Source organism: Oncorhynchus mykiss, chromosome 4, assembly GCF_057628025.1.
Source record: "Oncorhynchus mykiss isolate SJ-2025 chromosome 4, ASM5762802v1, whole genome shotgun sequence".
In the NCBI taxonomy this organism is placed as follows: Eukaryota; Metazoa; Chordata; class Actinopteri; order Salmoniformes; family Salmonidae; genus Oncorhynchus; species Oncorhynchus mykiss.
In genome coordinates, this window is record NC_143025.1 from 83,944,395 (window position 1) to 83,967,384 (window position 22,990).

The 22,990-nt window shown below is 42.0% G+C and overlaps 1 protein-coding gene across 1 annotated transcript; it reads right to left on the reverse strand.

Moving 5' to 3' along the window:
* Nucleotides 1-217: 217 nt before the first annotated feature.
* LOC149984166 (cytosolic 5'-nucleotidase 1A-like) lies at nucleotides 218-16,958 on the reverse strand. The gene is made up of 6 exons (XM_090233181.1): nucleotides 16,671-16,958; nucleotides 16,370-16,543; nucleotides 8,990-9,119; nucleotides 7,726-7,848; nucleotides 2,387-2,574; nucleotides 218-1,807 (listed from the first exon to the last, which is right to left on the reverse strand). The coding sequence occupies exons 1-6, from the start codon at nucleotides 16,776-16,778 to the stop codon at nucleotides 1,430-1,432; spliced, it is 1,101 nt and encodes a 366-aa protein (XP_090089307.1). The 5' UTR covers nucleotides 16,779-16,958; the 3' UTR covers nucleotides 218-1,429.
* Between the last annotated feature and the right edge of the window lie 6,032 nt (nucleotides 16,959-22,990).

Below are 22,990 nucleotides of genomic sequence, written 5' to 3' on the forward strand. Positions count from 1 at the left end.
CAATGACCACAACCAAACATTTCCTGTAGTTGTTGTTCAGCCTCTCACATCACTGTGGAGGAATGTTGGCCCACTCTTCCATGCAGAACTGCTTTAACTCAGCGATATTTGTGGGTTTCTGAGGATGAACTTCTTGTTTCAGGTCCTGCCACAACATCTCAATCGGGTTTGTATCAATGTGTGGATAATACATAAAAACATGAATCAACCATTCACATCTATTTTAAACCTTTATTTAACCTTACTGCAATATGCACATGATACATCTTTATGTTAAGTTAAAAGTGAAAAAATACAGACTGGATATTCTTAAAAATAGACATTTGAATCATTCCTAAAATATGTGTTAACACACAAAGAAGAAAAAATAGAAATAGTTAATGTTCAACATACAATATAGACTGTCCTTATACATACTGTATATTCAACTGTAAACTATATGTAACAAAATACCCGACATGTAACATTTTACTAGTGGAACAGGTATGGTGAACTAGCTTGCTTGAGGTTTTGATATAACATATAGCCTAATTCAGCTTTACTAAGAGCAAGGTGAGGTTTCTTGCATCTAAAAACAAATATTTTTAAATGGAATAAGAAAATGGAATAGACTAGAACAATGCATGGATAGCAAAAATAATATAATTATTGAATATTAAAGTGTTGCTTTTAAAGTTTAGTACATTTCAGACAATAGTTTTTAAAGTCGTGCTCACAAGCCAAAATGGGTCCCCAAAAAATATGCACAATTGTGTACTACATAATCCATTTTGTATGATATGTCATGTCCTGCAAAATATTTTTTTTAAATGTTTGCAATTCGAAAATTTGACGAATTTCAATTCGTATAATATGGTACGAGTTTGTAAGTGCTTAAGATCCCGACTGCATCTAAGTGTAAATAATAAATAAATAATGTGTTAATGTCTGTTTTGTATGGTGTGCAGTGAAACCAAAACGCATATATTTTTTCAGCGCTTCATATCAATAACCATTCTACCTTGTTAGTGCACTAAAGTGCACATATCTAAAGATATAAAATACACTTTTCTAAATATACTTTCATGTGTAAAATTTGAACACCCTATGACATTTTCATTAAAAAAACTACATATTTGACCAAATACTATTAAAGACTACAATGTGATGGTGATGAGGATTGTAGGAAAGTGATCCTTTCTCTCCTCATGACAGAGAACATTAGGTGACATTGGTCCCTGATGTGAGTATTACATCTACAGTCCTAAACAATGTGTTTTTTTCTCCTGTTGATACAACATTCTCTGATAAAGATGTTTGTAATAATGTGTAAAAAAGAGAAATAATATACAATTCTGATAAACAATAAAGGTCCTACAGCTGATGACAGGGTTGTGTGCAACTAAGCATTTGCATAACATATGATATCTACCCACCACTAGGAGGCTCTTTACTTCTTGTCTTTGACATCTTTGTCAGGCTGCTCAATAAGTTCCCCCTTGTGATACTTCTGTCCGATCCCATAAGGCACGTGTGCAGCGATGGTCCCCAGCTCCTTGGCTCCCTCGATGTGGAACATCTGGTCGTCAAAGAATATGTGGGGACGGATCATTTGCAGGAGAGGCCCTTTGGGGGCCCCGGCTAGGAACAGGGCTTCGTCGATCTCCAGGCCCCAGCTCCTGAGCGTCTTGAGGACACGGGCCCCTGAGCTGGCTGCACTGCGGGCTGTTACCAAGTAGGTACGAATGGGGCAGGTCATACGCTCGTTCTTGGCGTAGAACTTTCTCTGGAGCTTCCCCAGCACCTCCAGGAAACACTTCAAGGGACCCTGAGAGAAACAAATGAGACATAGGGTTAGCATAGCATTGTTTTTACTTTTGTCCAAAATCTAAGTAAATAATACATATCAATGGGTTATTGGGACAGTCCTCTTTTATAGATGGTCTTAAGATGTTCAAACTATCACCAAGATATTAACTGCCAATGTTGATTTGCAACAACTTGGTACAATTAAGGGATTAGGGATAGTGTGACAGTTAGTTAAAAAGTTGGTTGCTAGTTAGTTGAAAATCTATAACCCCTGTATACACTCTTATAAAAAAGGGTTACAAAAGGGTTATTCGGCTGTCCCCACAGGATAACCCTGTTTGGTTCCCGGTAGAACCCTTTTTGGTCCCGGGTAGAACCCTTTTGAGTTTCATGTAAAACCCTCTGTGGAAAGGGTTCTACCTGGAACCAAAAACGGTTTCCTATGGGGACAGCCAAATAACCCCTTTACATTGTAGATAGCCCATTTTTTTCTAACAGTGTAGGAGACTCCAAATAAGGAAATCTGAAGAAAAAAAACAATGTCAAACATTTACATAAAATGTAGACATGCAGTACTTCAGAGTCCTCTCGTGATCACCTTTTTAAGAGGTATGTTCTCAAACTCCTGCTCGTGCTCAAAGAACTTATCCAGGCCACGTTGTTTCGCGATGATCTCCGACTCATCAGAGAAGAGGACTGCGTCTCCGTCAAAAGCTACTTTCAGCTGTGTGTCGGACAGCTGGTTCTCCACATCTCCAGATGCAAACATGGTCGCTGCAGCAATGCCTGTTTATAAAATATTATTAGGGTTTTATACATTCTCATAACAAATAATCTCATAATCTTTAAATATTAATAATAGTTAATAATCTTTAAATATTTCTGTTCCAAAGAAACGTGTCCATAAACCAGAATACACATTTTTTTGTTGCTGGAATTTATTTGTTGCTCGAAGCAGCCAACCCCCTGGTCCTTGTCCTAGGAATTGATTTGAATCTGGATTTGAATCTGGATTGGCCATTTCAGGCCTCAGATCAATTTAAGAGTATAATTATTGATTTTAAGATGACTCAACTGATCTCAAAATGTGAAGAACCTTGTTATATTCTTATTGATTGATTTAATTCTTACTAATAACCCCCATAAATAGTGTCTAGTGCAGGTTTTCCCAAACTGGGGTACACGTAATGCCGTCGGGGGTACGACAAATAAATATCTGATTCACAATTTTTAAAATGAAAATAAAAAAACAATTAGTAGCCTTGTTTCACTGGCAAAAATAAAATTAAACCATTTAGTGATCAGCGAAGTAACACAATGTCAAATACAGGTAGCCTAGTCAAATTAACATCCAATCACATTAACCCTTACTCTCTAACGGGAATTCCACTAATTCCACTCATTCCGTTGACTTGAAAATGTATAAATGGTTAAAAAAAAAGTAAGGCCCGCGTCCATAGAGACACATACCAGCTCTACTGGTAGTACTGCTACTACCAGCAGTACTACATCTGTACCTGTCGACGACACAAGTTGTTCTGCTTCCACAACCACATCCAATGCTAGCATCAGTAATTTTAAATTTGTTGTTAGCTCAGCTATTATGAACACTGACAGTTGTGAATCCGATGCAGCCGAAGAGCTACTGCCCCCTTGTCTGGGAAAGCACTGAACAACAGGACGTTGGACCATTGAGGAGGCGCTAATATGATGAGAACTACATTGATTTGTGGTTCACTTATATTGGGAGTAGTGCCTTTCCTCATCCACATTGTGTTATATGTGCAAAAGTACTATGTCACAACTCGATGAATCCTTCACTCTTACGCAGACATTTAGAAACAAACATGCCAATTTGAAAAATAAGCAGCGGGAGTTTTTGGAGCAAGAATTAAGCAGCTCAGCGTTCAACACCAAAGCGCCCTCAAAGCTCAACACTAAGCTAAGGATCCTGGGTCTAAACACCTCCCTCTGCAACTGGATCCTGGACTTCTTGACGGGCCGCCCCCAGGTGGTGAGGGTAGGTAGCAACACATCTACCATGCTGATCCTAAACACTGGAGCTCCCCAGGGGTGCGTGCTCAGTCCCCTCCTGTACTCCCTGTTCATCCACAACTGCATGGCCAGACACGACTCCAACACCATCATTAAGTTTGCAGACGACGCAACAGTGGTAGGCCTGATCACCAACAATGACAAGACAGCCTATAGGGAGGAGGTCAGAGACCTGTCCGGGTGTTGCCAGAATAACACCCTATCCCTCAACGTAATCAAGACTAAGGAGATGATTGTGGACTACAGGAAAAGGAGGACGGAGCATGCCCCCATTCTCTTCAACGGGGCTGTAGTGGAGCAGGTTGAGAGCTTCAAGTTCCTTGGTGTCCAAATCAATAACAAACTAGAATGGTCCAAACACACCAAGACAGTCGTGATGAGGGCACGACAAAGCCTATTCCCCTCTAAGGAAACTAAAAAGATTTGGCATGGGTCCTGAGATCCTCAAAAGGTTCTACAGCTGCAATATCGAGAGTGGTTGCATTACTGCCTGGTACGGCAATTGCTTGGCCTCTGACCGCAAGGCACTACAGAGGGTAGTGCGTATGGCCCAGTACATCACTGGGGCTAAGCTGCCTGCCAACCAGGACCTCTACACCAGGCAGTGTCAGAGGAAGGCCCTAAAACATGTCAAAGACCCCATCCACCCCAGTCATAGACTGTTCTCTCTACTACCGCATGTCAGCGGTACCGGAGTGCCAAGTCTAGGACAAAAATGCCATAAGACTCCTGAACAGGTAATCAAATGGCTACTCTGACTATTTGCATTGTGTGTCCCCACAACCCCTCTTTTTACGTTGCTGCTACTCTCTGTTTATCATATACGCATAGTCACTTTAACTATACATTCATGTACATACTACCTCAATTGAGCTGACCAACCAGTACTCCAACACATTGGCTAACCGGGCTATCTGCATTCTTTCACGCTACTGCTACTCTCTGTTCATCATATATGCATAGTCACTTTATCCAAATCTACATGTACATACTACCTCAATCAGCCTGACTAACCGGTGTCTGTATGTAGCCTCGCTACTTTTATAGCCTCGCTACTGTATACAGCCTCGCTACTGTAATTTTCCACTGTTGTTTTATTTCTTTAGTTACCTTTGTTCACCTAATACCTTTTTGCACTATTGGTTAGAGCCTGTTAGTAAGCATTTCACTGTAAGGTCTACACCTGTTGTATTCAGCGCACGTGACAGCTTTGATTTGATTCTTCAAACCACTGGAAACCAGGACAACAGGAGAGGATATTTTTCAAGTAATGGACAGCTTTGTGACATCAAATGGACTTTGGTGGTCAAGATGTGTTGGTATCTGTACTGATGGCGCAAAAGTCATGACAGGGAGACATAGTGGATTGCTCTCAATACCACTTGGGTACACTGCAGCATCCACCAAGAGGCTGTTGCTAGAAAAGGAATACCTGACAGCTTGAAAGATGTTTTGGACACTACAGTGAAAATGGTTAACTTTGTTAAAGCAAGGCCTCTGAACTCTTGTGTATTTTCTGCATTATGCATTGATATGGACAGCGACCATGTAAAGCTTTTGAAACATACAGAAGTGTGCTGGTTATCAAGGGGAAAAGTATTGACACATTTTTTTTTAATTGAGAGACGAGCGTAAAGTTTTCATTACTGACCATAATTTTCATTTCTCTGACCGATTGCATGATGACGAGTTTCTCACAGGACTGGCCTATCTGGGTGATGTTTTTTCTCGCCTGAATGATCTGAATCTAGGATTACAGGGACTCTCCGCAACTATATTCAATGTGCGGGACAAAATTGAGGCTATAATTAAGAAGTTGGAGCTCTTCTCTGTCAGCATTAACACGGATTAAACATGGGTCTTTCCATCATTGGATGATGTTTTTGTGTGACTATGAACTCAAGCTTACAGACAATGTCAAATGTGATTTAGCGAAGCACCTGAGTGAGTTTGGTGCACAATTACGCAGGTACTTTCCCGAAACGGATGACCCAAACAACTGGATTCGTTATCCCTTTCATGCCCTGCCTCCAGTCCACTTACCGATATCTGAACAAGAGAGCCTCATTGAAATTGCAGGCCTTCTGTGAAAATTTAATCAAAAGCCACTGGCAGATTTCTGGATTGGGCTGGATTGGGTTGGGCTGGATTGGGCTGGATTGGGCTGGATTGGGCTGGATTGGGTTGGGCTGGATTGGGCTGGATTGGGCTGGATTGGGTTGGGCTGGATTGGGCTGGATTGGGTTGGGCTGGATTGGGCTGGATTGGGTTGGGCTGGATTGGGCTGGATTGGGTTGGGCTGGATTGGGCTGGATTGGGCTGGATTGGGTTGGGCTGGATTGGGCTGGATTGGGTTGGGCTGGATTGGGCTGGATTGGGCTGGATTGGGTTGGGCTGGATTGGGCTGGATTGGGTTGGGCTGGATTGGGTTGGGCTGGATTGGGTTGGGCTGGATTGGGCTGGATTGGGTTGGGCTGGATTGGGTTGGGCTGGATTGGGCTGGATTGGGTTGGGCTGGATTGGGTTGGGCTGGATTGGGCTGCGCTCAGAGTATCCTTGGCAAATAGTGCAGTTAAGCCCTTTGCAACCACGTACTGTACCTATGTGAGAGTGGATTCTCAGCCATCACTAAACTAAATACAGGCACAGACTGTGAGTGGGAAAAGACAGAGACTCTTTCCAATACAACCCAACATTGCATCCTTTCAAGCACACCCTTCTCATTAACCTGTGGTGAATTATTCACAATTTTCAATGAACAAGTTTTTAAAAAATTTTTATCTAGGCAAGTCAGTTAAGAACAAATTCTTATTTTCAATGACGGCCTAGGAACAGTGGGTTAACTGCCTGCTCAGGGGCAGAACGACAGATTTGTACCTTGTCAGCTCGGGGGTTTGAACTTGCAACCTTCCAGTTACTAGTACAACGCTCTAACCACTAGGCTACCCTGCCGCCCCAGGTTTTATATGTTAGATGACAAAGTAAAGAGCAAAATGATTGATTATTATTATATTATTATTTGCGCCCTGGTCCTATAAGAGCTTTTTGTCACTTCCCACGAACTGTGTGTGTGTGTGTGTGTGTGTGTGTGTGTGTGTGTGTGTGTGTGTGTGTGTGTGTGTGTGTGTGTGTGTGTGTGTGTATGTATGTATGTGTGTATGTATGTATGTATATATATATATATATATATATATATACACACACACACACACACACACACACACACACACACACACACGTATGTAATTAATCACTTGCAGGCCGTGTCATGGTGACATTGGCTAACTCATCTCATGCGTAAATACATGTCATCAGGTCTAAGTTGTCTCACGCCGAACTACACATCTGCAGGATGTCAAATCAAAGCCACTCCTTCAGTTTAAAGTAGGTTTTGACGAAAATGTAAATGTGTCATTTTCACAAAGTTAGGATAATAACACGTTCAACTACTTAAGACATTGGCTCCAATCTAGGATGTGCCTTAATGAACAACTAAGGAATAATTCTTCACTTCTCTCATTGACTTCTCAAACCCCGGCCTGAACTGTTTGGTCTGTTTCACAAGCTTTCCTGGAAGTGTCGTGATGTTGTACAAGGAGCTACAGGAGGACAGGCTCATTGTAATGACTGGAATGGAATAAACGGAAGGGTATCGTACACATCACACATGGAAACCACATGTTTGACTATGTTCCATTGATTCCATTCCAGCCATTACAATGAGTCACAACCTATTACAACAGCATCATCCATGCATTATATCTATAGGCTATACTATAACGTGTTACCACAATGTACATCTACAGTTGTTGACTTAGCACCATTGCTAAGCTAAACAAGTTAAATCTCTAGAGGCTAAAAAACAGTGTCATCACCACCTACCCTCCTCAATGGCCTCAGTGACTTTCTCTCCATCCTTGGAGAGGTACAGGTTGGTCATGTAGGCCTTCAGATAGCCAATGGGGCTTTTCCCTCCAGTCATACAGAATCTCTCAATGGTTAAATCTGTCAGACGAAACAACAAAAACATTATCACCATATAGAAATGTGATGTAAAGTCATCAGGGTGGTGGCCAAAGATGGCCACTACATATCAAGAACAAGAGGCCTAAACAATAAAAACAACATATTTGGTCAAAGGAGCAGCATTAAAGCTGCAATATGTAACTTTTTGGTGACCCAACCAAATGCACATAGAAATTTGAGTTATAGATCTTTCATTCTCATTGAAAGCAAGTCTAACAAGCGGTAGATATCTTCTATTTGTATGCTTCCCGTTAAGTACATTTTTTTCATCTTTTACTTTCGGTTTTGTATACCAGGTGAAAATACAATATTTTTGTTTATGGAAAATGTATTTCACAGCAGTTTAGATACAATGACTGTCTGTTTGTTTCGAATTTTAGCAACAAGGAAATGACGGAGCGATTTCTGCATATTGTACCTTTTAAATTGGATGTCCAATCATTCAATGGACCCCGAGAAAGAGCACCACCAACTGGTGCTGGTTTAAATATATAGGTACAACTGTCCCAGAGTCCCGGTAAGACGACTGATAACAAGCAGGAGATAGGGATGCACACAATCCACACTTTATTGCCTATTCACCAAACAGACACACACACAACTTTACAAAGGAGGGAACTAGTAGTGTTGATAGTGTATAGTGTCAAAGATGCTTGATCAGGAAATGTCCAGAGGCAGGATTGTCCATGTAGAAGGTCCAGATATTAGTTGAAGTGGTACATGGTTCTTATGACATGTTGTCTCTGCAACCCTAAGTTCAACAAAAGCACAGACTGTGTTGGGGTTTGAAATCCCCACCAGGTACAGCTTATGATTGACTGACCAGGTCACATGAATCTAATCGGGGAAGAGAGTTCTGGAAGGGCCTTTTGCAACCCCCTAGCAACAGAGTAGTCAGGGCAAGAGGTGTGAAGCCAGGGGATGGTAACCGCTGCTGGGCTGGAGTTTCTCTCTAAAGTTTGTGCCTCTGTGTACCAGGGCCAGAGAGAGGGATTGAGATAGGGTTTTTAACAGGCCCCATACTTTGCATTACAAAACAGGTGTGTCTTATAACATCGTAGATGTGGCTGTAACATTGCAGTAAGCGTGTCAAAGCGCGTTGTATGCGTGTTTTACGGACCGTAGTGGTTGATGCTGTTGATGAGGCGCACCCCGACCTGGGCGTGGTTATTAGTCATCAGGACGATGTCAAACAGCTCCTCACTGTCGGGGTAGAGCTGCCTCAGTCTGGAGTTTACCGTCATCAGAGCCTGCAGAGTGTGTGTGTGTGAGTGTGTTTTCAGGGATTAAGAAACGATGACACAACCTGTCTGGTTTGTATTAGACTAGACCAACTACAACCTGGCTGGTTTGTATTAGACCAACTACAACCTGGCTGGTTTGTATTAGACCAACTACAACCTGGCTGGTTTGTATTAGAACAACTACAACCTGGCTGGTTTGTATTAGACTAGACCAACTACAACCTGGCTGGTTTATATTAGACCAACTACAACCTGGCTGGTTTGTATTAGACCAACTACAACCTGGCTGGTTTGTATTAGACCAACTACAACCTGGCTGGTTTGTATTAGACCAACTACAACCTGGCTGGTTTGTATTAGACCAACTACAACCTGGCTGGTTTGTATTAGACTAGACAAATTACAACCTGGCTGGTTTGTATTAGACCAACTACAACCTGGCTGGTTTATACTAGACTAGACCAACTACAACCTGACTGGTTTGTATTAGACTAGACCAACTACAACCTGGCTGGTTTATACTAGACTAGACCAACTACAACCTGACTGGTTTGTATTAGACCAACTACAACCTGACTGGTTTGTATTAGACTAGAACAACTACAACCTGGCTGGTTTGTATTAGACCAACTACAACCTGTCTGGTTTGTATTAGACTAGACCAACTACAACCTGGCTGGTTTGTACTAGACTAGACCAACTACAACCTGGCTGGTTTGTATTAGACCAACTACAACCTGGCTGGTTTGTATTAGACCAACTACAACCTGGCTGGTTTGTACTAGACTAGACCAACTACAACCTGGCTGGTTTGTATTAGACTAGACCAACTACAACCTGGCTGGTTTGTATTAGACCAACTACAACCTGGCTGGTTTGTATTAGACCAACTACAACCTGGCTGGTTTGTATTAGAACAACTACAACCTGGCTGGTTTGTATTAGACTAGACCAACTACAACCTGGCTGGTTTATATTAGACCAACTACAACCTGGCTGGTTTGTATTAGACCAACTACAACCTGGCTGGTTTGTATTAGACCAACTACAACCTGGCTGGTTTGTATTAGACCAACTACAACCTGGCTGGTTTGTATTAGACCAACTACAACCTGGCTGGTTTGTATTAGACTAGACAAATTACAACCTGGCTGGTTTGTATTAGACCAACTACAACCTGGCTGGTTTATACTAGACTAGACCAACTACAACCTGACTGGTTTGTATTAGACTAGACCAACTACAACCTGGCTGGTTTATACTAGACTAGACCAACTACAACCTGACTGGTTTGTATTAGACCAACTACAACCTGACTGGTTTGTATTAGACTAGAACAACTACAACCTGGCTGGTTTGTATTAGACCAACTACAACCTGTCTGGTTTGTATTAGACTAGACCAACTACAACCTGGCTGGTTTGTACTAGACTAGACCAACTACAACCTGGCTGGTTTGTATTAGACCAACTACAACCTGGCTGGTTTGTATTAGACCAACTACAACCTGGCTGGTTTGTACTAGACTAGACCAACTACAACCTGGCTGGTTTGTATTAGACTAGACCAACTACAACCTGGCTGGTTTGTATTAGACCAACTACAACCTGGCTGGTTTGTATTAGACCAACTACAACCTGGCTGGTTTGTACTAGACTAGACCAACTACAACCTGGCTGGTTTGTATTAGACCAACTACAACCTGGCTGGTTTGTATTAGACCAACTACAACCTGGCTGGTTTGTATTAGACTAGACAAATTACAACCTGGCTGGTTTGTATTAGACCAACTACAACCTGGCTGGTTTATACTAGACTAGACCAACTACAACCTGACTGGTTTGTATTAGACTAGACCAACTACAACCTGGCTGGTTTATACTAGACTAGACCAACTACAACCTGACTGGTTTGTATTAGACCAACTACAACCTGACTGGTTTGTATTAGACCAACTACAACCTGGCTGGTTTGTATTAGACCAACTACAACCTGGCTGGTTTGTACTAGACTAGACCAACTACAACCTGGCTGGTTTGTATTAGACCAACTACAACCTGGCTGGTTTGTATTAGACCAACTACAACCTGGCTGGTTTGTATTAGACTAGACAAATTACAACCTGGCTGGTTTGTATTAGACTAGACCGACTATAACCTGGCTGGTTTGTACTAGACTAGACCAACTACAACCTGGCTGGTTTATACTAGACTAGACCGACTATAACCTGGCTGGTTTGTACTAGACTAGACCAACTACAACCTGACTTGTTTGTATTAGACCAACTACAACCTGGCTGGTTTGTATTAGACCAACTACAACCTGGCTGGTTTGTATTAGACCAACTACAACCTGGCTGGTTTGTATTAGACCAAATACATCCTGGCTGGTTTGTATTAGACTAGACCAACTACCACATGGCTGGTGTGTACTAGACTAGACCAACTACAACCTGACTGGTTTGTATTAGACCAACTACAACCTGGCTGGTTTGTATTAGACTAGACCAATTACAACCTGGCTGGTTTGTATTAGACCAACTACAACCTGGCTGGTTTGTATTAGACCAACTACAACCTGGCTGGTTTGTATTAGACCAACTACAACCTGGCTGGTTTGTATTAGACCAACTACAACCTGGCTGGTTTGTATTAGACTAGACCAACTACAACCTGGCTGGTTTGTATTAGACCAACTACAACCTGGCTGGTTTGTATTAGACCAACTACAACCTGGCTGGTTTCTATTAGACCAAATACATCCTGGCTGGTTTGTATTAGACTAGACCAACTACAACCTGGCTGATTTGTATTAGACCAACTACAACCTGGCTGGTTTGTATTAGACTAGACAAATTACAACCTGGCTGGTTTGTATTAGACCAACTACAACCTGGCTGGTTTGTATTAGACCAACTATAACCTGGCTGGTTTGTACTAGACCAACTACAACCTGGCTGGTTTGTATTAGACCAACTATAACCTGGCTGGTTTGTACTAGACCAACTACAACCTGGCTGGTTTGTATTAGACTAGACCAATTACAACCTGGCTGGTTTGTATTAGACCAACTACAACCTGGCTGGTTTGTATTAGACCAACTACAACCTGGCTGGTTTGTATTAGACCAACTACAACCTGGCTGGTTTGTATTAGACCAACTACAACCTGGCTGGTTTGTATTAGACTAGACCAACTACAACCTGGCTGGTTTGTATTAGACCAACTACAACCTGGCTGGTTTGTATTAGACCAACTACAACCTGGCTGGTTTGTACAAGACTAGACCGACTACAACCTGGCTGGTTTATACTAGACTAGACCGACTATAACCTGGCTGGTTTGTACTAGACTAGACCAACTACAACCTGGCTGGTTTGTATTAGACTAGACCGACTATAACCTGGCTGGTTTGTACTAGACTAGACCAACTACAACCTGGCTGGTTTATACTAGACTAGACCGACTATAACCTGGCTGGTTTGTACTAGACTAGACCAACTACAACCTGACTGGTTTGTATTAGACCAACTACAACCTGGCTGGTTTGTATTAGACCAACTACAACCTGGCTGGTTTGTATTAGACCAACTACAACCTGGCTGGTTTGTATTAGACCAAATACATCCTGGCTGGTTTGTATTAGACTAGAACAACTACCACATGGCTGGTGTGTACTAGACTAGACCAACTACAACCTGACTGGTTTGTATTAGACCAACTACAACCTGGCTGGTTTGTATTAGACCAAATACATCCTGGCTGGTTTGTAGTAGACTAGACCAACTACAACCTGGCTGATTTGTATTAGACTAGACCGACTACAACCTGGCTGGTTTGTATTAGACCAACTACAACCTGGCTGGTTTGTATTAGACCAAATACAACCTGGCTGGTTTGTATTAGACCAACTACAACCTGGCTGGTTTGTATTAGACCAACTACAACCTGGCTGGTTTGTATTAGACCAACTACAACCTGGCTGGTTTGTACAAGACTAGACCGACTACAACCTGGCTGGTTTATACTAGACTAGACCGACTATAACCTGGCTGGTTTGTACTAGACTAGACCAACTACAACCTGGCTGGTTTGTATTAGACTAGACCGACTACAACCTGGCTGGTTTGTATTAGACCAACTACAACCTGTCTGGTTTGTATTAGACTAGACCGACTACAACCTGGCTGGTTTGTATTAGACCAAATACAACCTGGCTGGTTTGTATTAGACTAGACCAACTACAACCTGGCTGATTTGTATTAGACCTACTACAACCTGGCTGGTTTGTATTAGACCAAATACAACCTGACTGGTTTGTATTAGACTAGACCAACTACAACCTGACTGGTTTGTATTAGACCAACAACAACCTGGCTGGTATGTATTAGACCAACTACAACCTGGCTGGTTTGTATTAGACCAAATACAACCTGGCTGGTTTGTATTAGACTAGACCAACTACAACCTGGCTGATTTGTATTAGACCAAATACAACCTGGCTGGTTTGTATTAGAACAACTACAACCTGGCTGGTTTGTATTAGACCAACTACAACCTGGCTGGTTTGTATTAGACCAAATACATCCTGGCTGGTTTGTATTAGACTAGACCAACTACAACCTGGCTGATTTGTATTAGACTAGACCAACTACAACCTGACTGGTTTGTATTAGACTAGACTGACTACAACCTGGCTGGTTTGTATTAGACCAACTACAACCTGGCTGGTTTGTATTAGACCAAATACATCCTGGCTGGTTTGTATTAGACTAGACCAACTACAACCTGGCTGATTTGTATTAGACTAGACCAACTACAACCTGACTGGTTTGTATTAGACTAGACCAACTACAACCTGGCTGGTTTGTACTAGACTAGACCAACTACAACCTGACTGGTTTGTATTAGACTAGACCAACTACAACCTGGCTGGTTTGTACTAGACTAGACCAACTACAACCTGGATGGTTTCTATTAGACTAGACCAACTACAACCTGGCTGGTTTGTACTAGACTAGACCAACTACAACCTGGCTGGTTTGTATTAGACCAACTACAACCTGGCTGGTTTGTATTAGACTAGACCGACTACAACCTGGCTGGTTTGTATTAGACCTACTACAACCTGGCTGGTTTGTACTAGACTAGACCAACTACAACCTGACTGGTTTGTATTAGACCAACTACAACCTGGCTGGTTTGTATTAGACCAACTACAACCTGGCTGGTTTGTATTAGACCAACTACAACCTGGCTGGTTTGTATTAGACCAACTACAACCTGGCTGGTTTGTATTAGACCAACTACAACCTGGCTGGTTTGTATTAGACCAACTACAACCTGACTGGTTTGTATTAGACCAACTACAACCTGTCTGGTTTGTATTAGACCAACTACAACCTGGCTGGTTTGTATTAGACCAACTACAACCTGGCTGGTTTGTATTAGACCAACTACAACCTGGCTGGTTTGTATTAGACCAACTACAACCTGGATGGTTTGTATTAGACCAACTACAACCTGGCTGGTTTGTACTAGACTAGACCAACTACAACCTGGATGGTTTCTATTAGACTAGACCAACTACAACCTGGCTGGTTTGTACTAGACTAGACCAACTACAACCTGGCTGGTTTGTATTAGACCAACTACAAACTGGCTGGTTTGTATTAGACTAGACCGACTACAACCTGGCTGGTTTGTATTAGACCTACTACAACCTGGCTGGTTTGTACTAGACTAGACCAACTACAACCTGACTGGTTTGTATTAGACCAACTACAACCTGGCTGGTTTGTATTAGACCAACTACAACCTGGCTGGTTTGTATTAGACCAACTACAACCTGGCTGGTTTGTATTAGACCAACTACAACCTGGCTGGTTTGTATTAGACCAACTACAACCTGGCTGGTTTGTATTAGACCAACTACAACCTGACTGGTTTGTATTAGACCAACTACAACCTGTCTGGTTTGTATTAGACCAACTACAACCTGGCTGGTTTGTATTAGACCAACTACAACCTGGCTGGTTTGTATTAGACCAACTACAACCTGGCTGGTTTGTATTAGACCAACTACAACCTGGATGGTTTGTATTAGACCAACTACAACCTGGCTGGTTTGTATTAGACCAACTACAACCTGGCTAGTTTGTACTAGACTAGACCGACTATAACCTGGCTGGTTTATACTAGACTAGACCGACTATAACCTGGCTGGTTTGTACTAGACTAGACCAACTACAACCTGGCTGGTTTGTACTAGACCAATTACAACCTGACTGGTTTGTACTAGACTAGACCGACTATAACCTGGCTGGTTTATACTAGACTAGACCGACTATAACCTGGCTGGTTTGTATTAGACTAGACCAACTACAACCTGGCTGGTTTGTACTAGACCAATTACAACCTGACTGGTTTGTACTAGACTAGACCAATTACAACCTGACTGGTTTGTACTAGACTAGACCAACTACAACCTGACTGGTTTGTACTAGACTAGACCAACTATAACCTGGCTGGTTTGTACTAGACCAATTACAACCTGACTGGTTTGTACTAGACTAGACCAACTACAACCTGACTGGTTTGTACTAGACCAATTACAACCTGACTGGTTTGTACTAGACTAGACCATCTACAACCTGGCTGGTTTGTATTAGACCAAATACAACCTGGCTGGTCTGTATTAGACTGAAAGCCACGGCTCCAATAAGCCACGCATCCAATCTGATAGACAGGCACCTCTACAATATATTATCAAAAAGGCTCAACATTGAATACCTCCCATCACAAAAATATTCCTTTTCAAACCTTTACACAAGGGTTCCTCGAATGAACTTTTCAGAGGGGTTCCTCAAGGAAACCTTTTTCAACTGGAAAGGTTCTGTAGGTGTGGCAACCCTAAAGGTTCTTCCAGGCACCTTTACTTCTAAGAGTGTAGAACAGTTTAAATAGGGAAAAACAAGAATATTCTGCCAAAGTGTCATTCATGCATTCATGTATAGATGGTGTGCATAATTGTGGGAAACACTATTGCCTATTGTAATTCTGAGCAAAACACTATTCTTGATGCATTACACAAATTCCATCTAGGCCTAAAGACATTGGCAACAGTGAATGAAGTTTCATTTTCACCCACAATACAGAATCTATATGAAGTCGTAGTGCAACCCCACCCTCTTATACTCCCATATGCAGACATGCAAGTAGGCCAAATCTTTAGTTAATTCAATCCCTCTAGTATACCTTCACAAGGGGAAACGCAACACCTGGCATGAGTGGCTCATTCTCGTGCTCCTGTTGATTCATGTAGGCCATATACTTCTCGACTCCCTCTTCCTGATAGATCTTCCGTTCCTCATCCATGTTGAAAAGGGTTCGAGAGGAGACGGCGATTGTCACGGCATTCTGGGGTTTGGGCTATTTGGAAAACAAGATTATAAAGCAAAAGTTTTTGTCAAATAAATTAGCAATATTGTATACGTGAAGATAGTTATTTTATAGGCAAAATTGCAAACAGCTGCAAATGTAAAAATGTATAACTTACGGTTCTAGGTTTCCTTGTTTTTAAACTGTCAGAACAGGCTGATGCTGTCCAGTCCTTTTCCTCTCCAGCGTTAGTGGCTGCTGGATCGGTAGGTTTGATTTCACTCATATTTGGCCTGGGATGGAAAAGTTCTAGGTCTGGTAGATCCGTAACACTGATTCCAAATGTAGATGGACAGACCAAGCGATGACACCGTTATGGAAATGTTTGGATCGGCGTGTCTAACTCTGTTGTTCAGCATTCTCTTACAACAGATCTGATATGTCATATAACTCGCAAACACTCATGGGATAGGCTAAAGGTCGCTTTGACTATCACTGTTCAAAAATGCAACTCGTTTGCCAGTTGACTTCACCTATATTGTGGTCTGCCTAACACGTTCTGACAGAGCTCATATATACAAGCATTTTGCTACACTTGCATTAACATCTGCTAACCGTGTATGTGACAAATAAAATTTGATTTGACCTGCTTACATATTGGAAGCAAAATATTTTTATTTAGTTAAAAGATGAGGTATAATAATTTTAATCAGAATACACAATTAACGTTTAAATATTATTAGTAACATAATAAATAGCAGTAGAATAACTGCATATTAAATAATGCTGTAATTTAAATCTGTATACCCCATGTAGGCTACTGCCCCTTTAAGAGCTATAAATAATTGTGTACCCTATTTTGTGATTCTCACCAAATATATTGTTGTTTTCTCACACTATTCAAACCCAAAAAGTGAATATCGCGATTATAAAACTCTCTTTATAGATCACATATTTCAAACAAATAATCTGAACTAAAAACTCCACACATATTTTGGAATTTATTTGCATCCTTGAAAATCGCTAATCAATATCCAAAAACAGCACACAAAAACCTATACATCGCCATCTTCTCTTTTTTGTGGCACCAATGTGAGGGTTTATGGCAGGGGAAACGGTGCTGCAGTATTCTAGTGTGTGGTGCGGGTGTGATGAGAGATCCGGTGGAATACGACGTTACGAGCGCTGATGCCTTGATCCACAGGCGAAATCCCAGGGGGGAAGGGGGGACACAACCCCCCCCCATCCTGGGAAAAATATGATTTGTACCCCCCAATATATCACTGGAAACATAACTATGTAATTTCAATAATATTAATAATACTCAATGAAAGCACTTGCGCTAATTGTAGACACTTATTAGCTCGTTTTTAAGTTTCAAAAGATTGCGACCCCCACCCTTTGCCTCACAATGGTTTATCCACTGCCTCCCAACCCTCAGCAGTGGCACAAGATGCAGGTACTGTGCATGTGTGGGAATCTGACGGAGTCTACCACTCAATACAAGAAAACACATTTAATAACCGTCACCAGTCTTCATTTTCGTGGCATTCTATTACAGGTCACATTATGTTAGTTGATGTTTGCTAGCTAGCTACAGTAACATCAACCAGTGTTTGCAGCTATTTGAATCAATGAGAGAAACTAGCGATGCAATGTTGTGTGTTCCTTAACTGGCAAGGTAACAGGGTTCGTGTCTACCGTCTGAAAGGCACTTAATACACGTAACTAACGTGAGGTTATTCCAGTCAATCGCACCATAATTATGTTTTATGTTGTCAGGGTTCACACACACACAATGGCTGAATTTGCACAGCCAGCGAGCAAACTAAAGCAAACATTAGCTAGCAAGCTAGCTAGTACCTATTCAATTTATGTGGAGTCGTCAAAGATGGAATATTTGTTATCGTCTGTTTATGCCAAGATCAGCATGTAGCTGTAGTGCTTCGACGTTCCTGTGATACGGTTAGCTATAAACTGAACTCCAAACGGAACAGAACTACTCTACCATTGTCTTAAATATATTTAATGGTCTCGTTGCAAAAGCTAAATTGTCGCTTGGGGACTTTGAAGCACCTGTGTGCCGATCTTGAGTAAACTGACGATAGCAAAGATTATAGCAAACGCCACCGAAACGTAATTGGTGCCCGCTAGCTCTGCAAATTCAGCTATTGTTGGAAGCCAGCCACTAAAAAACAAACTACATTACAATTACAAAAGGTTGCAGCATGCGTTGTGTAAATGGTTAACTCATACAGCTGTCAACCCTTGTCACTGCAATCCGTTTCATATTTGCTAGCTGACCAGCTAGCTAGCTACCTTTTAGATTGAAGCCCATCTAGAATGATAGAAGCCCATCTCCTACTGGTAATAACCTGCACACTGTGTGTAGCCAGCCAGGTAAAAAAAATGGCAGAAAAAGGACAGAGTATTTTTCAGTACACCAAAACGCTAAGTAAGAACCCTAGTAGCCTAATATCTCAAAAACAAGTTGATAAAATGCTAATAAGAAAGTGAAATGCTAATAGAAATGTTTCACAATGATGTCATTAGGCATATCAGGCAACAGATGGCACACAGACAGCAGAGCTGGGGACAGATGGGCAGGGACAGCAGAGATGGGGACAGATGGGCAGGGACAGCAGAGCTGGGGACAGATGGCACACAGACAGCAGAGCTGGGGACAGATGGCACACAGACAGCGGAGCTGGGGACAGATGGCACACAGACAGCGGAGCTGGGGACAGATGGCACACAGACAGCAGAGCTGGGGACAGATGGCACACAGACAGCAGAGCTGGGGACAGATGGGCAGAGGGACAGGGAGTCTCAGGTAAGTTTGTTGAGTCTTTGTTTGGCAACATTATGAAAGGTTTTTTAGACTTGTAAAATAGGACATAATTGGAAACACCCCCACTCTCAACTTAAACTGGTGACTGAACTAAGATTTGTTTAAGGCAATGGTATTGCTGTTGTGATTAATTGTGTCGTTTTGGGTACCGGTAGTTAGGAGTACAGCAAACACCTTATTTATTTTCTAGGATTCAGACTGTGAGGCAGTGAGTGTGGTGAAAGGGGAAGAGCCAGGGAGAGAGACTTCAGGACGGTTTCACATCTACGGCAGGACCAGGTGTCAACCTTGTTGCCAGCAGCACCAGTATAGGGAACAGTGGCACAGCATTGTCCAGTTACCTCAGTTATGGCACAAAACCATATCAGCCACACCCACAATTTATAGAACCGCAAACTCTTGCCAACAGACTGTTGACGTTTCAAGAAAGATGGCTTTGCAATTTCCCCTGGCTACCTTATAATCCATCAGTAAAAGGAGTGTTGTGTTTTCACTGTAGCCAAGGGTTTTCAAGCCAGCCATCTATTGGCCAAAGAGCAGATGCTGCCTTCATTAGTGCAGGATTTAGGAACTGGAGAAAAGCCATTGTAAAATTCACAGCACGTCAAAACTGCCAAACCCACCGCCACTTTGTAACTGTAAAAGCACACCAGTGAAATCCAATCAGTGTTCAATTATCTTCTGCATGGGGTTAACAGAATAAGTTATGAAAGCTACCTAGCACTGTATGAGAAAGCAACAACATTGATTGACTCCATTGAGACACACTCAAGACGATTTGCTGGCAAAACAGTGGATCACTGTAGGGCAGAATTTTTTTAAGTGTTGGATGGTGTGGAGGTTCAGTTTGGCGACTGTTTTGACCAGGACAATCTAAATGTCCTGCAAACGTTGGAAAGAGCGCTTCTCACGGGGCAATTGGATGAGTCTCTAGATCAGTACCCAGAGCTGAACATAGATTCTCTTTCAGTGCAGTTGCCTCTCTTTTGAAACAAATACCCCTGTAGCAGCAGTAGAGAGGCAGCAGAGGTCCTCAGGAAGCTTCCAGTGGAGGTGTGGGGGTTGGTTGACCAACTTGAGGTGCTGATCAGAATTTTTTGTTTGTGGTGCCAGTGTCTTCATGTGAGGCTGAGAGGAGTTTCAGTGCACTCCGCAGGTGAAAGACTTGGCTACAGGCTAGCATGGGCCAAGAGAGACTGAATGGCGTAGTTGTCTATAATGTACATAAAGACAGGCTGGACAAATGTTCGGTTCTTTTGTTCAGTAGTGTGTGTAGCAGTGGTTCTCAACCTTTTTTGGGTACTGGAACCCCTGCATATTTTGAGGCAAGGCAGGCAAGGTTTTGAGTGGTCCTCAGGGACCTCCACCCCCTCTATATTATAGGTAAAGTTACTGGAATCCGTGTGGTGATGAATACGTTCATTACACTTTTTTATTTCACGGAACCCTTGTAATTACACCACTGACCAATAGGGGTCCACGGACCCCTGTTTGAGAACCACAGGTGTATAGTATATTTGTTCTTTTGTTTAGTAGTTTTCAGTTTTTAGTACATGACAGTACACATACTATTTATTTTGTTATTCTTATTTAAAATTGCATACTTTGTGTGACATACTTGTCCATAGTTGCTGTTTGAAGAGTTGAGACACTGACTGAACAATAAATCAGTATTTTTGAAGGATATTTTGTTAGATTTTTTGGGGTTATTCATTGAGGTAGTTCTTTCACTTTTAGAATTGTACTTATTTTGAGCTTTTTGTTCTTGTAAAGCTGTTGTAGTAGACTCAGGCCAGTGGCACATATTTAATGACTATATAAATGTATCAGAAAAAGTCAAATTAAAATTCAATTCAATACGGAGACCAACTTTGTGATGGTTCTCAATGGAGATTATTTTAGATGACATCACACCACGTTCATTGTATTTATGAAAACTGCACCCACACACAGTGTACAGTACCATTACCACCTACTGCCCTTTCTTGGTATTGCTGGTTGTAAATACAAATACCTGAATACATACTGGACTGATAAGGAACACTGCTATAACTATTATTAGTAGTAGTTGTCACGGCCGTCCTCCTCTTCATCTGAAGAGGAGAGGCGAGATGGATCGGAGGACCAAAATGCGGCGTGGTATGTGTTCATCATTAATTTTAATAAAGAAAACACTGAACACTGAAACCCTATACAAAAACAATAAACGAAATAACAACCGTGTAGCTAATGCGAACTGCGCTGAAACAAGCAATCAACATAGACAATCACCCACAAACAAACAGTGCAACCCAGGCTACCTAAGTATGATTCTCAATCAGAGACAACTAATGACACCTGCCTCTGATTGAGAACCATACTAGGCCGAAACATAGAAATCCCCAAATCATAGAAAATCAAACATAGACTGCCCACCCAACTCACGCCCTGACCATACTAAATAAATACAAAACAAAGGAAAATTTTTATTTATTTATTTTTTTATTTATTTTTTTATTTCACCTTTATTTAACCAGGTAGGCTAGTTGAGAACAAGTTCTCATTTGCAACTGCGACTTGGCCAAGATAAGGCATAGCAGTGTGAACAGACAACACAGAGTTACACATGGAGTAAACAATTAACAAGTCAATAACACAGTAGAAAAAAGGGGAGTCTATATATACATTGTGTGCAAAAGGCATGAGAAGGTAGGCAAATAATTACAATTATGCAGATTAACACTGGAGTGATAAATGATCAGATGGTTATGTACAGGTAGAGATATTGGTGTGCAAAAGAGCAGAAAAATAAAAATAAATAAATAAAAACAGTATGGGGATGAGGTAGGTGAAAATGGGTGGGCTATTTACCAATAGACTATGTACAGCTGCAGCGATCGGTTAGCTGCTCAGATAGCAGATGTTTGAAGTTGGTGAGGGAGATAAAAGTCTCCAACTTCAGCGATTTTTGCAATTCGTTCCAGTCACAGGCAGCAGAGAACTGGAACGAAAGGCGGCCAAATGAGGTGTTGGCTTTAGGGATGATCAGTGAGATACACCTGCTGGAGCGCGTGCTACGGATGGGTGTTGCCATCGTAACCAGTGAACTGAGATAAGGCGGAGCTTTACCTAGCATGGACTTGTAGATGACCTGGAGCCAGTGGGTCTGGCGACGAATATGTAGCGAGGGCCAGACGACTAGAGCATACAAGTCGCAGTGGTGGGTGGTATAAGGTGCTTTAGTGACAAAACGGATGGCACTGTGATAAACTGCATCCAGTTTGCTGAGTAGAGTGTTGGAAGCAATTTTGTAGATGACATCGCCGAAGTCGAGGATCGGTAGGATAGTCAGTTTTACTAGGGTAAGTTTGGCGGCGTGAGTGAACGAGGCTTTGTTGCGGAATAGAAAGCCGACTCTTGATTTGATTTTCGATTGGAGATGTTTGATATGGGTCTGGAAGGAGAGTTTAGAGTCTAGCCAGACACCTAGGTACTTATAGATGTCCACATATTCAAGGTCGGAACCATCCAGGGTGGTGATGCTGGTCAGGCGTGCGGGTGCAGGCAGCGAACGGTTGAAAAGCATGCATTTGGTTTTACTAGCGTTTAAGAGCAGTTGGAGGCCACGGAAGGAGTGCTGTATGGCATTGAAGCTCATTTGGAGGTTA